Here is a 14,133-nt window from a genome sequence, read left to right on the forward strand (position 1 = left end):
TTTAAGTTGAAGTGTAAACTATAAGATTACCAAATTAAGTGTGTATCACTAAAATTATGTTTTTGAATGTTCATTTTAATAGCAAGACAATAAAAAAGCCATGCTTACTGAAATTAATCCAAAAGTTCTTGTTATTAGTTGTCCCATTAATACACTTCGTAATCCATTTCAGTTAGGTACAGCGCTGTATATTTCTATAAAATATATTCGAGATTAGTACAGAGATGGACATCTACACAGAAATGCTTTATATTGCTTAGCCTAAGTGGTAAATTGAATTCAATGGCACCCGCAGGATTTCACAATCATGTTTCTATACTTTTTCAGGTTGACATTCTCGTCGTTCAGGTGGTACAGAACGGGAAGGGCGCCCAGCCTGGTGGGGGCACAGCAGGGCTTGGGCACCTTCTTGGGCTCCAGCAGGTGGACCAGAGTCTGGACGATCGCATGGTTGGTGGCGTTCATGTGCGCGTTGAGCGGGAAATTGCACTCGCCGCTGCAGTAGAAGGCCCCGTAGCCCTCGGGGGCGATGATCCAGTCGTGCCAGCCCAGATCCTTGAAGTCTATGTACAGGGTCTGCATCTGGCAGCTGCGTGTGTTCTCCAACGGTTCCAGGAGCGGCACATTGTTCGGAGACACCGACTTCTTGCGCTTGCGCGGATGGCTGGCACTGCGCTTGCTCCGGTGGTGACTGCTGTGGGCCGTGGCCTTGATCAGCTCCGGTCCCCGGAAGAAGCCGATCATGAAGGGCTGGAACTCGTCGTCCACCTTGCGATGGATCAGGCCAATGTCGTCCAGCTTGACCTCGCGATCGGGTCGATTCACGGCATGTGCCCCAATGTAAATGCCGTGGTTGTCCTTCGACTTGACCAGCCACTCGTGCAGGCCCTCCGTCACATTGAGTTCCAGCCAGCCCACATAGTCGCCCGTGGTGTTCACCGAGGAGAGCGGCTCCATGGTGTGCTGCTGGCCCATCGGCCCGGCTCCGATGGCATAGACCGTGATGGTGAACTCCCTGCTGGCCGTCAGCCACTTGCCCTCGTTGGAGTTCTGGTAGATGCGCAGCTCGGCCATCACCAGGTAGTTGTCGTTGGGCACCTTGGAGACATCGAACCACAGACGCCGGCCGTGCTCGTGACGCAGTTCGTCCACATTGTGGTGGCGCTTGTTCAGGAAGGTCATGATGATGTCGCTCTCGTCGATGGCCCGCTTGTCCAGATCGGTGATGAAGTTCTTTTGCTCGCCCTCCACCTCCTCGTCGTCTACCTCCTCCAGATCGGCGCTTCTCCTGGCCCGATGGCCATGCTCATCGGCATCATCTTCCTCGTGGTCATCATCGTGATCATGGTGATCATGGTGCTCGTGGCTCAGGCCCTCCTCCGCCGTGATGCGATGATACACGTCCAGCAGGAACTTGGGGGCGGACTTGCGCAGCGACAACTTCTGGCCGCTCAGATGGGCGGGACGCTCGGGGATGCCCAGAAACTCGAGGATCTCGTAGGACACGTCCAACTTGTCGTCGTCGCTGAGCACCCGGTGCATGACCGTCTGGTCCCGGCCATTGTCTATGTAGATCCCCGACTGGGTGGCCTCCACCGACGTCGGCGTGGTGGCCACAAAGATGAGCACCACCAGTCCGAGGCCCAGCGAAGCCACAACCGCAACAGCCTCCGAGGTGTTCCGCAGACCCGACAACATACTGATACTGCTACTGAATACTGGACGGATCGGTTGCGATCACGATCGATCACTATGTGGCGCTATGTTCAGGGACTATCTTCTAGGCGATCGCATTCAGGTGTACACAAACATTTAATTGCCTATTTCGGGAGTTCCAGCGAACCGCAGGTTCTGAAAATTCTGACGCACTTACGGATTGTAGTGTGTATCTTAATCTTCAAGATGCATTTTCTGCGCATTCCAACGAGGTTGGCAGCACCGCGTCTTCGACATCATAGATCGAACCACAAGAACCGCCATTGTAGTAGTTCATTTGAACTGTGATCGTTAAATATTTTATAAGCAAACATAAAATTACATGTTTTAGAGGTAAAACAGTAGTGTGTAAATTGTATTGATCCCAATACTTTACTATTTTGATGGTACTTTTATTATAGCTAATTCGATCATATATCCGTTAAAGAAGGAATTCATAATTGTAAGTAATAAACCTTTTGATCAATGATAAATTATTAAATTAAAAACTTTATGTAAAGAAATAAACACACATGATCAGGATATTAAATATTTTTATAATTTTCCTTTATTGCTTCACATTGATAAAAGTTTAACTATTCGAAACTATACATTCTATTAAATTTACAATTTTCCTTTACTGTTCAACATTGTTGTTAAAACTATTCAAAATTAAACATGAGACATATAATAAATTTTAAAAATTAAATCTGATTCATTAAAAATTGATCAAAGCGCAATAAACTTTTAATAAAATATCAAAGTATATGTAATATACGGATTTCCCACAGCTGCTTAAAAAATTTGTTTTTGAAAAAGTAGCTTTATACCATTCAAACAGGCACCAACTCCGGTATAAAAAATATGGGGGAACGTGAAAACCAGTTTCCCCGCAAATAAAAGGATTTAGATCGCAAATCTGTATATAATTTTGACAATACCAAGTGCAACACAATAATCGCAACAGCGAGTTGCAGCGAAAAAAGAGCTGTTGCGGAATTCGTTCGCTGTTGCGAAAGCACCGCCAGTGTGAACAGGCTACGTTTTCATGCGATACATTATCGTTAATTCCGATATGTTCGATAAAAAGATATTTTGATATGTTTTTGCCATCGCATCCCCCGTCTTCATTCCGTTTCGGCGTCGCGGCAAGATAACTTGTTTATTTCGTTTTAGTTTTAAGTTAGCGCGTTTTTCCCCACCGCCGGTGTCGCCCAAATAATGCTAGACACAGCCTAGAGCAACGGTGAGCTGGATTCAGTGGGCATGGGATAGTACGGCCACCACTTAACTTAACCCATCTATGAGCAGGCAAACCAACTAGTACACATACCGCCACACAAGCAGAAACGGAAACGGAATAATGGGCCGCAGCCGGAGTCCCGCCTCGCCGGCACACAGGAGACGCGAGAAGGAGCGATCCGAGAGAAAGAAGCGCAGGGAGCGGCGTTCCCGGGAGAGAGAGGCCATCGGAGTGGCCCCAGCCGGAGGATCAGGCGGAGGAGGAGGAGGAGGTGGCCCCAGTCGCCGTGACCGGGAGCGGGAGCGCGACCGGAGTCGCAGCCGTGAACGGGAGCGGGATCGCGATCGTGCGCGGGGCCGGCGATCTAGGTGAATAACAAAGTGTAGTGTACCAAAAGCCAAAACGATAAGTATAAAACTAGTCATTAGAACCTAGAAATAAGAAGCCAGTCCAGGGGCGTAATGAGGGTAAAACCAAGGGGTAAATATTGGCATTTGTTAAGGGATTTTACAGTTCTAAAGATTTTAAGGGTTAACCTCACTAGAACTGTATAGGTATAACCTAAGTTTTAGTGGTTAAACAGCTAGGCTAATGAAAATGATTTAAAAAATCAGTTAAAGGGGTAGCTAACCCCCCGACCCCCCCTGTAACCCACCGCCCAGAACTTGTTTATTTACCCGCGAGTATCGATAGGCCCCACCAGTTCGATAGGCAGGTTATCGAAGGCTATGCAGCTCTGGCGGCTCAACAAAAAAAAAATTACCACGTGAAGCGAAATTGTGCGAATTTCATCACAGCTTTTAAACAGTTTTCCGGCCATATAAACCAAATCCAGAGACTCCCAAGATTCGGGCTCAGTCAGGCCAGCAAATCCGCTAAGAGAGTAACCAACGAGTGAAGAGCAAACCGGCATAAACAGAGAAAATGGCGCTGCGCGTGCAATTCGAGAACAACGACGACATCGGCGTCTTCACCAAGCTGACCAACACATACTGCCTGGTGGCCATCGGCGGATCCGAGACCTTCTACAGCGCCTTCGAGGCGGAGCTGGCCGAGACGATCCCGGTGGTGCACGCCAATGTGGGCGGTTGCCGGATCATCGGCCGTCTCACCGTGGGCAACAGGAACGGGCTACTGGTGCCCAACTCCACCACCGACGAGGAGCTGCAGCACCTGCGCAACAGCCTGCCGGATGCCGTGAAGATCCAGCGCGTGGAGGAGCGCCTGTCCGCACTGGGCAACGTGATTGCCTGCAACGATTATGTGGCCCTGGTTCACCCGGATTTGGATAAAGAGACCGAGGAGATTATCGGGGACGTGCTGAAGGTGGAGGTCTTCCGGCAAACCATTGCCGACAACACACTGGTGGGCTCGTACACCGTGCTGAGCAACCAGGGCGGCATGGTGCATCCCAAGACCAGCATACAGGACCAGGACGAGCTGTCGTCCCTGCTGCAGGTGCCCCTCGTGGCGGGCACTGTCAACCGGGGCAGTGAGGTCCTCGCCGCCGGCATGGTGGTCAACGACTGGCTCTCCTTCGTCGGCATGAACACCACGGCCACAGAGATTTCGGTGATCGAGAGCGTCTTCAAGTTGAACCAGGCACAGCCAGCCACGGTGACGACCAAGCTGCGAGCGGCCCTCATCGAGGACATGTCCTAAGCGTCACCATTTACCACCTTTTATACTTGGTCTAAGGATTATCTGTTATCTTCTACACGAATGTCATATAAGTGCGAAATACAAAAAACAAAATTGAAAAAAGACTGGAGCTGCAGACATCTCAAAGCTACTTCAAATTGTTGGAACTGTTAGGAAGCCATGGGTTTAGTTTAGACTGTCTATAACTTCAGATATCTATAACTAAAGTTTTTACCTAGGATAAGATATGTTGTTTGTATAGTTATTTGAAAATTGCAGTTGTCGGGGAAATATTTTCATAAGTTTGGGTAATAGTTTAGAACTACTTCTCACTAGTAACTTGTATTTTCTTCTTAAAAACAAGGTATACTTTCAATTTTAAATGAATAACCGGTTATTTAATAAGGTTCCATATTATTAGTTTTTTTTTAACATCCGCCCTAGCCGGTTTTCCGATGCATTTGCGATTATCTACCGGGATTGGGCCTTCAGATTATTATGAATCAACTCAAATTATTTGCCAAAAAAACGTGGTCTTATTGAAGCAATCCGACCGGTTGCAAAGTGTCGCATTTCGCTTAATTAAAACTTCAAATTGCACAACTGGGTGCACAATGCTCAAGGTCGCCCCAGTTAATTCCCAGGCTCCTTTTTGCAATTCGAATGGAATCAACTGGTCCTGTCACTCACAGACCAACTGAACAGTATTGAAACTCACAGCTCACGATGCACGTTATGATTCATGGTTTGCAGATCGCGGTCGAGGGGCGCCGGAGGAGGAGGAGGAGGCGGCGGCGGAAGCAGCGGCGGCAACAGCAGCTCCGGACCATCGACGTCGCGAAGGACGACGAGGAACAATGCGGCGGCCACAGCTGCCGACCGGCCCAAGCTCAACGAGGCAGACCTGGAGGGTAAATCGCCGGAAGAGGTCGAGATGCTCAAGACAATGGGATTCTGCACGTTCGACACCACCAAGAACAGGAAGGTCGAGGGCAACGACGTCGGAGAAGTGCATGTAATCCTGAAGCGAAAGTACCGCCAGTACATGAATCGCAAGGGTGGCTTCAACCGGCCGCTCGATTTCGTGGCCTAGCAGTCCTTGGCTATTGTCATTGCCACATGCACAGCCATCTCCACATCCTTTTCCTTTGCCCAACTAGTTTGCTACGCTTTTTTACTTGTCCGTGCCCAATGGGCGACGGACGAAGACCTGCAATTTTATGCAATAGACCGGTTTACGAAATTCAGCCAGCTTTTGGCCCCATCCAAATTTCCACTCTTCAAGCAAGCTCTGCAAGAGGACAGCCTCATCACACTCATACCTCATCAATTAGTTATTTAGTAGTTTAAGCCTGAAGTGCGCCTTTGTTATAAAGTTGGCCCCCCAACGTTAATTTTACAACAAATATCTGGGGCTGAAAGCAATTCCAACCCCCTTCGGTTGGATAATCTGCTTTCAGCTGCAGCTGACCACGCACGACGATTGCTTTTTGAATATTTCAAAGTAATTAACAATTGTTTTTGTTGACATCTCACCATTTTGTACGAATACGAATTAACTGAAGCCAGCCTGATAACGAAATTCACAACAGCAAAATTTCCAAACTCACATACAGACAATTACTTAAAGTATTTGAAAACACACCACAGTCCGAAACGAACCATATATCCGTATCCATATCCATATCCTTATCCTGATCCAAATCCTCAATACCAAAACCACCCAACAAACTTCCTCCATACGCTGCAATAGTACAACTTTTACAACCAAACAATATATATCAAATATATATTTTATATATATAGAAATTAAAATATACACACACACCACAAGTACCTTATCCCCGGAACCCCCAGAATGAACCTTACAATAGCCATAGCAATTTGTTGAAAGAATCATAATTTGTTTAACAATCAAAATGTTGTAATTAATCCAGTTAATTCCGATTTAAATCACAAGTGCCAACAGATCAGGCAAACCAACGATGAAGATAAATCACGTTTTTATAGAGATATTTGTATATTCATTTTGTACTCTTTTTATAAGATAGACATGAATATTTGTATGCCGCAACCAGCAAACTATTATTAAGCAATAGTTACCGTTTTTTTTGACTTTGGAAAACAACATGTATTTGAAAATTTAAATCATTTCGGCCACACCACACCACCCACACACATCTTATATCAATTATTTGTAGTTTTACACATAAACGAAATTGCAGGGATATTTGTCTTACTTCATATTCTCCTACAATAAACTGATAATAAATTTGTAAAACCATTTCTAATACTCTGACTCTTATTTATTAAAGTTGAATTTAATAAGAAATAAGCTGGATAATAATAATGGGATTGTATTTGAATATTTTGGGTAACAATTATAAGCAGCTAGTAAACAAAAGCAATAGGGATTAAGTATTTTGCAAAAACATGAAATGCTAAGTCAATTCCTTGAATACAACATTTTATTTTATATTATATTGAAACCCCACAAATGAATAACGACAATTTAATTGATTTTTAGTTTATTTTGTAATACGAAAATTTAATACAATTTGCAATTTGATTGAAATTCAATTACAAATGAAATGCTTAAGAGAAGATAATTGTGTAGAAATCAATGTGAACACAAAACACAATGCTTGGGGGAAAAAAAAGTACAAGACTAAATTTAAATGTAGTTATTGTTACGCTTGTTTTTGCTTAATGGATTATAATTTTGTTTACATAATTAAGAAATACATGAGGTACCGTTATCCGGCTAGGATTAAGTTGGGGGGAAAACAATCAGTTTTGTGCGCAAAGGCAGAGCAGGGTATCTGCTTGAATGATGCTTGGTAAGAGCTTGCGTTTCTCTCGATTCTGTGTGTTAGTCTTTTTGTTGCCGCTTCTGATCGCTAAGGCTGATCCTGAGGGACCCGGCTGCACCAGCACCTAATCGCCCTTGCGTGGCTTGCGCTTGCGCACCTGTTCCGTCTTCTCGGGCGCAGCATCTCCGGCCTGCTTGGGCTCCGGCTTCTCGGCCTTTTCCGGCTCGCTGTCGGCCTCCTTCTCCTGCGAAGCGAGATCGCCCGCCGGCTCCTCGCTGTCCTCCTCCTCCTCCTCGTCGTCGTCATCGTCCTGTGGCTCTTCCTCGTCGCTCTCGCGCTGCTCATCCTCGTTCTCCTCGCCCTCTCCATCGTCCTCGATCTCCTCGGTGGCCAAATCCTCTACGCCCTCGGCCAGATTGTCTTGCGACTCGGAGAAGCTCTGGCGCTGCGATTTCTTGGGTGGATACACAAAGTCCACAAGGCACACGAGCAGCAGCCCCAGGGCGGCGCCCACGAAGATGGTGGCGATGGCGAAGAGGGCGTAGGAGCCCCACGTGGGTAGGCCGTACTCCTCCTGCAGCCGCCCGTTGAAGTCCTTAAAGAGTTTTTGGGTGTGCTATTAGTACATGAACCCAACATACAAGACAACAGCAGAGAGCAAAGACCAGAGTAATGAGTAATGGGCGGCAATCTTTGGGTCAGCGGGGATCACTCCGCCGCTGATAAGCTTCCGCTTATGTCTCATGCAAATGAACTGAGGTGATAACCAGGCTAGGTGAACGTACCTTCAGTGTGTGGGACAGCTTGAAGAAGTAGGACAGCACGGACATGTGGATGGTATCGGGCTTTTTCCAGGCGGACAGCGGTTCGATGCTCTGCCACTGCTGCTTCTTCACAAAGTAGAGGAGGGCATCGCCATCCCGGGCGCCACGATACTGCCTGAACTCGCCATCCTTCACGCTGGAGGGGATTGGAAAAAGTTATTCTATATATCCCGGACTAAAAGGGTTGTATATCTCACTGGTAGATGGTGGGCAGGGCGGTGACAAAGAAGCGTCCGCTGAGCGACGGTGAGGTGGTCACATCGATCTTGGCCACCTGCACCTTGACATCCTTGGCCACGCGGGCAAAACGCTCCCAGGTGGGAGCTAGATTCTTGCAAGCTGGGCACCACGGAGCAAAGCTATAAATAGGAAGGAAAACACAGGTTTTAAAACCAGCTGGCAGGCAATGAGTCATCGTGGAATGTCTGGCATTCCAGAAAAAGAAAAAAGAAGAAAAAAACTAGCTTGCCGGCTGAAGAAAGCCGGCGCACCACGCCCCTTTTGCATTACGTCAGGGGCTGCGGGGGTGCCATGTGGTTGGGGGGACCCGCAAGTGTGGCCTTTTGCACTCACAACTCAATCATCCACTCGCCCTGGAGCATCAGGTGCCAATTGTCCTCGTCCAATTCGATTAACTTGCCACCTGGCTGCAGTCCTGACTGCGCCGTCGCCGCATCCGCCAACTGCGCTGCCGCCGCCAGCAGAAGCAGCGCCGCACATGACGCGGCCACAAAGTGCGATTTGCAATGCATTTGAAGCTGTTCCCGATCGCCCACGAGTTTCCTGTGTCTTGTGACGTTCGGCTGCTGCTATTTGCTAAATTAAACTAAAGTCTCCGTCCTATTCAGTTCCAAAAAGTTACAAAAAATTGTGACGCCTGCTGGAAAATTGATAGAAACGCTGGTTCGATATCCGTCAGTGATGGCAAGTCACTTTTTTCCCGCCAAATCGACAGTAGGGAGGCTCTGATTGAAACTCATTGATAAAAACCTTTATATAAAAAAAATATTATTACTTCACACAAAAAATATAAAATATTAACCATTTATATGCTGTACAAAAGCATGGGGATACAAAATCCTCAGCAGTTTTAAGCATTTAACTAAATACCCATTATTTAATCGATGTTTTCTTTAACCTAACACAAAGTTTCCTAAAATTAGTAAAGGTATTTCAGCCTTGGGTGACGCTGCTTTTTTGTTGTAAATCAATCAAAAAACTAAATTTTTTAATATAACGGGTTTAGCTATTTTCCATTTCTTTGCCAGATCTAGCTATATCTAGCGTCTTCTTTGTTACCATCCCTAGTGTAATCGATATCACGCAATAGACGGACAACAACAAAGAAAATAAAAGTTTATGAAAACACAACAAAATTAGTCAAGTTGGAAATTTATCTTGTCTCCAAGATGGCCCATAACTACCTACAGCCGGTGCACAACCACTTTGATGACGTGGACAGGTTCGAGGACGTGGACGATGACCTTTTTCTGCAGAACAAGCGCACTGGAGCACCCAAGATTCCGCAGCAGAGGAGCACCAATCCCTTCGAAATGGAGGATGATGACGATGAGATAACTTCTTCGCCCTCTGTGGCCGCCCAGCGACTGGCCTACGCGGAAAAGCGAAGAGCCATTGAGCAGCGAACTCTGGACTCCACCAATAAGAGCTTGGGTAACCAAGGGGGTCAATTGCCAGCCAATTAAGGGGCGTTACTCATATATGTATCTTTTGCTACCCCTAGGCTTGCTCTACGAAACCCAGGAAGTGGGCAAGGCCACAGCCGCGGAGCTGGCCAAGCAGCGGGAGCAGCTGGAGAAGACCTCGCACCAGCTGGACGAGATCAACTCCACGCTGCGCTTCAGCCAGCGGCATCTGACTGGCCTGAAGAGCGTATTTGGCGGCCTGAAGAACTACCTCTCCGGCAACCGGGATCAGCCCTCCACCGCTGCTGGCTCGCCCACGGCCAGCCAGTCGTCGCAGGAGGCCAATAGCAACATTGATATGGGTGCCTGTGGCGGAGCCAGCCCCTCTGCTCCGCTTTCACCAGCCGAACGCTACGACAATCATCCAGTTAGCCAGCTGCGCGACGATCCTAGCAGCACCTATCATCCCCAGCGGCAGGCGGGCAATCCCTTCCAGGCCCAGATCGACGCCAATCTGGAGGAGATGTGCAGCAATTTGTCGGTGCTTAAGATGCTGGCCACTGATCTCGGTGGCGAAATCGAGTCGCAGAACGAACTGCTGGACAACATGAATTACAAAATCGAGGATGTCGACTTGAAGATCCACAAGCAGAACAAGGACATGAGCAAGCTGCTGAAGAAGTGAACGGGGAATCGTCGAATACCATTATATTGTTTACTGCATCCTTAGAATAGCCACCTTTATTTTACAAATCTTAGTCATACCAAGTCGCATGATGAGCACCACACAAGGCCATTACGATTGCATTCCTCATTTTGTTTCTTAGTTTTTTATTGTTACACACACCAAAAAGATTCTTTCGTTGGAGTGCTTGTAGTTGGAGAGCGATAAGTGTTCAGTTTTGAATAAACATTCATATAAAATGGAAGACAAGTCTCTTGGAAGGGGCAATCTTTTTTCTAATAACGGATACATACACAACTTCTTTGTTATGTTTACTGCTGATGTAGCATTACTAGAACATTTTGGAAAGAATTATTGACTCATGGCATTGTTTGTTTATTTTGTATAATGTATAGGGATGTGAAATATAATAAATGATAAAAAATTATAATTAATTTAATAGACATCTTAAATTGACCTCAGTTTAATATCTTTCAGATTTAAATGAAATTTGTGCAATACCAAAAAAAAGTATTATAAAACAAACACATTTTTTTAATAAAATATTTGTATTCAATAAATACTTTTTATTTTGTTTAAACATTTATAGTAAATACTAATCGTAAGATATTGATTCTGTAAAAATGACTAATGAACCTGATTAAAAATTTAAACTAAAAGATAGTTTCTAAAAATAAGTCATCTTAACAAATATTCACGGCGGGAAAAGAAGCAACAAAAAATAAAATAGTCAACCTTTGATTGCCTTTATAATTTAAACTCGATAGCTTTTAAATACAATTTTGTTATCGCTATCGAATCAGTCAATCGAAATCAAAATCAAGCCATCTCTAGAAAGCTCCATCTCTTTCCAGCAATACAAACCAAAGCGCAATTTCAGCAGAAAATTTTTCGACGGAAGAAATAAAATAATTTTATTAATTATGGAGGATAACTATTTTCCCTGCAGCCCCCAGCTACTCAAAGAGCCCCTATCCTTTGCGTAAGTCCCGAAAAATCCGTGGTGCAGTGAGCACGTGGCCTTAACCCTGACTTTGTACGTACTGCAGCGATCTCGTGGGAAATGGGGCTGAATTCGAGATGGACAAGTCACAGGAGGTAAATGCCTGCAAGGAATTTCTGGGTGACGACAGCGACAGCGACTACGAGGATGCCGAGGGTGTGGACAACGAGGCGTTGCTTTCCCCGTGGACGCAGTCCTTTGACGAGTTGCGTGCCCTGATGCACAGGATCGATGAGCACATCTACAAGCGGATCACCCGCGAGGGCCACGTGGACCGGGATCTGGTGCCGGAGAAGGCCAGGGTTTCGATCAGGTACAGTGGCTACTGGGAGGGCGAAGGCCACCCCTTCGATTCTTCCATGCTGCGGGGCACCAAGTTCGAGTTCGAGACTGGCCAGAAAATGGTGATCGAGGGACTGGAGGCCGCTGTGCGCACCATGCGCCCATACGAACAGGCCGAGTTCATCATCTCCTACAAGCTTCTCTTCCGGGAACTGGGCTGTCCGCCACGCATCAAGCCCATGGCGGACGGGCTCTTCAAGGTGGAGGTCATCGACTTCTCGCTCATAGGCGATGCGGAGGCCATCGATGCCATCCCTAAGGAGGATCGCGACAAGTTCTGCGTGGTCTATCCCAAGGCGCAGGACATGCATCTTTATGGCAAGGATTGTGTGAAGCGCGGGCGCTATCGCAATGCGGCGACTGCCTTCGAAAGGGCCATCAACTCCTTGAACTACTGCCGGATGGCCAATGACGAGCAGGAGCGCCGGCAAACCGAACTGCTGATTACCTTGACTGTAAGTATCCGTTCCATTATGTCACTCTAGAACAAGATAGATTGGTTATTTTCTTTCAGCAAAACCTGATGATTGTCTACAACAAGCTTAATAAGCCGCAGCGCGTCTGCATCATGATGAAGTCCCTGCGCCGGCTGACCGAGAACAATCCCTCCTGCAAGGCTCTCTTCCAGGAGGGTCGCGCCCTGGCCGCTTTGGGTGAATATGACCGGGCCCGCAATGTTTTTCTCCAGGCGCAGAGCAAGCAGCCGGAAAACACGCAGATCAGCGATGAGATCATAAGCATGAACAAGCGAATCAGCAAGTACAAGGAGGCCAGTCGAGATCTATGGTCTCGGGCCTTTTCGGTTAAGAATTCGAAATCAGCTGGCCCAAAAACTGCAGCTGATTTGGAGAAAGAAGCCAAGGAGCAGTGTTTTAAAGACGAAATCAAGGATATAATCAAGGAGTTCGAGAACTCTGGTGACAAGTCGATGGGATTCTCCCGTAAAATGTTTTCGGACGCACAGTTTGGAATCATTTGCAATCTGGTCAAGGATCACAATATGAATCTTACATTGTCTCCCATTCACGAGGACGTCTTGACTTTGTCCAAGGTGGAGGTCAAGTCTGACTAATCAGTAACCATTATTCTAAAAATTGCGTTTACTCACTCATTAAAAAAAATCAAAATGTTACCAACTATGTAAGTAGTTTAAAATAAGTTCTAGAAGAACTTTTACTTGTGCTATTACATTTAACTATGTATAAAGATATTTAAATCTTGTGCCATTACCAACTTGGGTATCTGCAGCTATTTGAGGAAAACCAGAATCTCAAACTTATATATTAATATAAATACAAAGTACTTAATATACATTTTTAATGGAGAATACGTTCTTCCAGGACTATATTTTTTGTTATTATCTACAAATAAATGTAAATCTTGTACGCCACCTAACTTAGTTATTATTTCCTTGACATTCCATTTTTCTTTTCGAATTCCTTGGTCAACTGACGATGCAGGCACTCCAAACATGCACAACCCATAACATGGTTGAATGTGGGCTCCAGATTATGCACATCCTGCATCTCAATGCTGTTTGAGTCGTAGGTGGTGAATGTTTCCGATTTTACGAACTTGCAGTACACACAGGTACAAACTAAAAAGCCTGAGGGTATGATAGAATTAGGAAGTTTGTTTTAAAGCAACGTAATTCTTACATATGGAGAGAATCCAAATGAAGAGCATTAGGAGCGGACAGAAATAATTGCTGACCATGGAAAGCTGATCATCGCTGATGCTTGTGTTTCCTGCAAGGATGCCCAGAAAATTTTGCAAAAAAGTTTCCGAGTTGTGTTGGGCAATTACAGTCCCTCTGAGAAAGAAAATTCTAACTATCACCGAAAATAAACCTGGTTGAAATGGCATTTTAAGTGCTCTTCAAACGTTTTCAGGTGGGACACTGAGTTGAGTGCCTAAAGCCAATGTATTATTCAAAGCTTTATTTTGTTTAGTTCGCGATTGATAAAAAAACAGTTGTGTGTCGCAAACTCACAAGTTGAGGTAAATGTGTTTTTACAAACACGTAAAAATCATTTATTATTAATCAATTAAACATACAATTTTTTTTGTAATTTAGTTTTATTAGAATTTAATACTTTAGTTTATACAGTATCCATCTTTAGCCACCGTGCACCATTTATAGTCATGGGATTGTTTTGCAGTAGATTTATCAACAAGATAGGCCAGTAAAACCCAAATAATACAAGTTTTGAGTAGCATTTTCGAAGTGAAATTTAAAGA

The 14,133-nt window shown here is 45.5% G+C and overlaps 7 protein-coding genes across 8 annotated transcripts; 4 read left to right on the plus strand and 3 right to left on the minus strand.

Annotated features, from left to right (window-relative positions):
• Positions 1–166: 166 nt before the first annotated feature.
• Positions 167–1,918, minus strand: LOC108141485 (protein 60A). The gene has a single exon (XM_017264898.2). The coding sequence runs from the start codon at positions 1,696–1,698 to the stop codon at positions 280–282; it is 1,419 nt and encodes a 472-aa protein (XP_017120387.1). The 5' UTR covers positions 1,699–1,918; the 3' UTR covers positions 167–279.
• Positions 1,919–2,808: 890 nt separating this feature from the next.
• LOC108141465 (U4/U6.U5 small nuclear ribonucleoprotein 27 kDa protein) lies at positions 2,809–6,870 on the plus strand. Its single transcript, XM_017264871.2, has 3 exons — positions 2,809–2,941; positions 3,007–3,306; positions 5,333–6,870. Exons 2-3 carry the CDS (start codon positions 3,059–3,061, stop codon positions 5,670–5,672), a joined length of 588 nt encoding a protein of 195 aa, XP_017120360.1. The 5' UTR covers positions 2,809–2,941; positions 3,007–3,058; the 3' UTR covers positions 5,673–6,870.
• On the plus strand, positions 3,641–4,734 carry LOC108141464 (eukaryotic translation initiation factor 6). The gene has a single exon (XM_017264869.2). It carries the CDS (start codon positions 3,863–3,865, stop codon positions 4,598–4,600), a length of 738 nt encoding a protein of 245 aa, XP_017120358.1. The 5' UTR covers positions 3,641–3,862; the 3' UTR covers positions 4,601–4,734.
• Positions 6,871–7,090: 220 nt separating the features above from the next.
• LOC108141463 (thioredoxin-related transmembrane protein 1) lies at positions 7,091–9,131 on the minus strand. Of its 2 annotated transcripts, none has more exons than XM_017264867.2 (4): positions 8,790–9,131; positions 8,414–8,575; positions 8,178–8,352; positions 7,091–8,008 (listed from the first exon to the last, which is right to left on the minus strand). In XM_017264867.2, the coding sequence occupies exons 1-4, from the start codon at positions 8,966–8,968 to the stop codon at positions 7,517–7,519; spliced, it is 1,008 nt and encodes a 335-aa protein (XP_017120356.1). In that variant the 5' UTR covers positions 8,969–9,131; the 3' UTR covers positions 7,091–7,516. The 2 variants fall into 2 exon arrangements, with proteins under 2 accessions (XP_017120356.1, XP_017120357.1); XM_017264868.2 differs by having other exon boundaries at positions 7,091–7,987; positions 8,790–9,128.
• A 388-nt stretch (positions 9,132–9,519) lies between these two features.
• Positions 9,520–10,791, plus strand: LOC108141545 (synaptosomal-associated protein 29). The gene is made up of 2 exons (XM_017264986.2): positions 9,520–9,890; positions 9,961–10,791. The coding sequence occupies exons 1-2, from the start codon at positions 9,626–9,628 to the stop codon at positions 10,545–10,547; spliced, it is 852 nt and encodes a 283-aa protein (XP_017120475.1). The 5' UTR covers positions 9,520–9,625; the 3' UTR covers positions 10,548–10,791.
• A 600-nt stretch (positions 10,792–11,391) lies between these two features.
• Positions 11,392–13,282, plus strand: LOC108141277 (inactive peptidyl-prolyl cis-trans isomerase shutdown). Its single transcript, XM_017264544.2, has 3 exons — positions 11,392–11,529; positions 11,597–12,347; positions 12,407–13,282. Exons 1-3 carry the CDS (start codon positions 11,471–11,473, stop codon positions 12,962–12,964), a joined length of 1,368 nt encoding a protein of 455 aa, XP_017120033.1. The 5' UTR covers positions 11,392–11,470; the 3' UTR covers positions 12,965–13,282.
• Positions 13,231–13,794, minus strand: LOC108141278. The gene is made up of 2 exons (XM_017264545.2): positions 13,551–13,794; positions 13,231–13,498 (listed from the first exon to the last, which is right to left on the minus strand). Exons 1-2 carry the CDS (start codon positions 13,756–13,758, stop codon positions 13,296–13,298), a joined length of 411 nt encoding a protein of 136 aa, XP_017120034.1. The 5' UTR covers positions 13,759–13,794; the 3' UTR covers positions 13,231–13,295.
• Between the last annotated feature and the right edge of the window lie 339 nt (positions 13,795–14,133).

Source organism: Drosophila elegans, unplaced genomic scaffold (assembly GCF_018152505.1).
Source record: "Drosophila elegans isolate 14027-0461.03 unplaced genomic scaffold, ASM1815250v1 contig_183, whole genome shotgun sequence".
NCBI classification, from domain to species: Eukaryota; Metazoa; Arthropoda; class Insecta; order Diptera; family Drosophilidae; genus Drosophila; species Drosophila elegans.

Excerpts from the sequence above, each read along its gene's own strand:
- LOC108141485 (XM_017264898.2), bottom strand. The coding sequence starts at position 1,698 with ATGTTGTCGGGTCTGCGGAACACCTCGGAGGCTGTTGCGGTTGTGGCT.
- LOC108141465 (XM_017264871.2), top strand. The coding sequence starts at position 3,059 with ATGGGCCGCAGCCGGAGTCCCGCCTCGCCGGCACACAGGAGACGCGAG. Across the intron at positions 3,307-5,332 it reads GCGCGGGGCCGGCGATCTAG|ATCGCGGTCGAGGGGCGCCG; the intron begins GTGAATAACAAA and ends CATGGTTTGCAG.
- LOC108141464 (XM_017264869.2), top strand. The coding sequence starts at position 3,863 with ATGGCGCTGCGCGTGCAATTCGAGAACAACGACGACATCGGCGTCTTC.
- LOC108141463 (XM_017264867.2), bottom strand. The coding sequence starts at position 8,968 with ATGCATTGCAAATCGCACTTTGTGGCCGCGTCATGTGCGGCGCTGCTT. Across the intron at positions 8,576-8,789 it reads GGCGAGTGGATGATTGAGTT|CTTTGCTCCGTGGTGCCCAG; the intron begins GTGAGTGCAAAA and ends TCCTATTTATAG. Across the intron at positions 8,009-8,177 it reads AGCTGTCCCACACACTGAAG|CACACCCAAAAACTCTTTAA; the intron begins GTACGTTCACCT and ends ATGTACTAATAG.
- LOC108141545 (XM_017264986.2), top strand. The coding sequence starts at position 9,626 with ATGGCCCATAACTACCTACAGCCGGTGCACAACCACTTTGATGACGTG. Across the intron at positions 9,891-9,960 it reads CTCCACCAATAAGAGCTTGG|GCTTGCTCTACGAAACCCAG; the intron begins GTAACCAAGGGG and ends TGCTACCCCTAG.
- LOC108141277 (XM_017264544.2), top strand. The coding sequence starts at position 11,471 with ATGGAGGATAACTATTTTCCCTGCAGCCCCCAGCTACTCAAAGAGCCC. Across the intron at positions 11,530-11,596 it reads AAAGAGCCCCTATCCTTTGC|CGATCTCGTGGGAAATGGGG; the intron begins GTAAGTCCCGAA and ends TACGTACTGCAG. Across the intron at positions 12,348-12,406 it reads AACTGCTGATTACCTTGACT|CAAAACCTGATGATTGTCTA; the intron begins GTAAGTATCCGT and ends ATTTTCTTTCAG.
- LOC108141278 (XM_017264545.2), bottom strand. The coding sequence starts at position 13,758 with ATGCCATTTCAACCAGGTTTATTTTCGGTGATAGTTAGAATTTTCTTT. Across the intron at positions 13,499-13,550 it reads CATTTGGATTCTCTCCATAT|GCTTTTTAGTTTGTACCTGT; the intron begins GTAAGAATTACG and ends TCATACCCTCAG.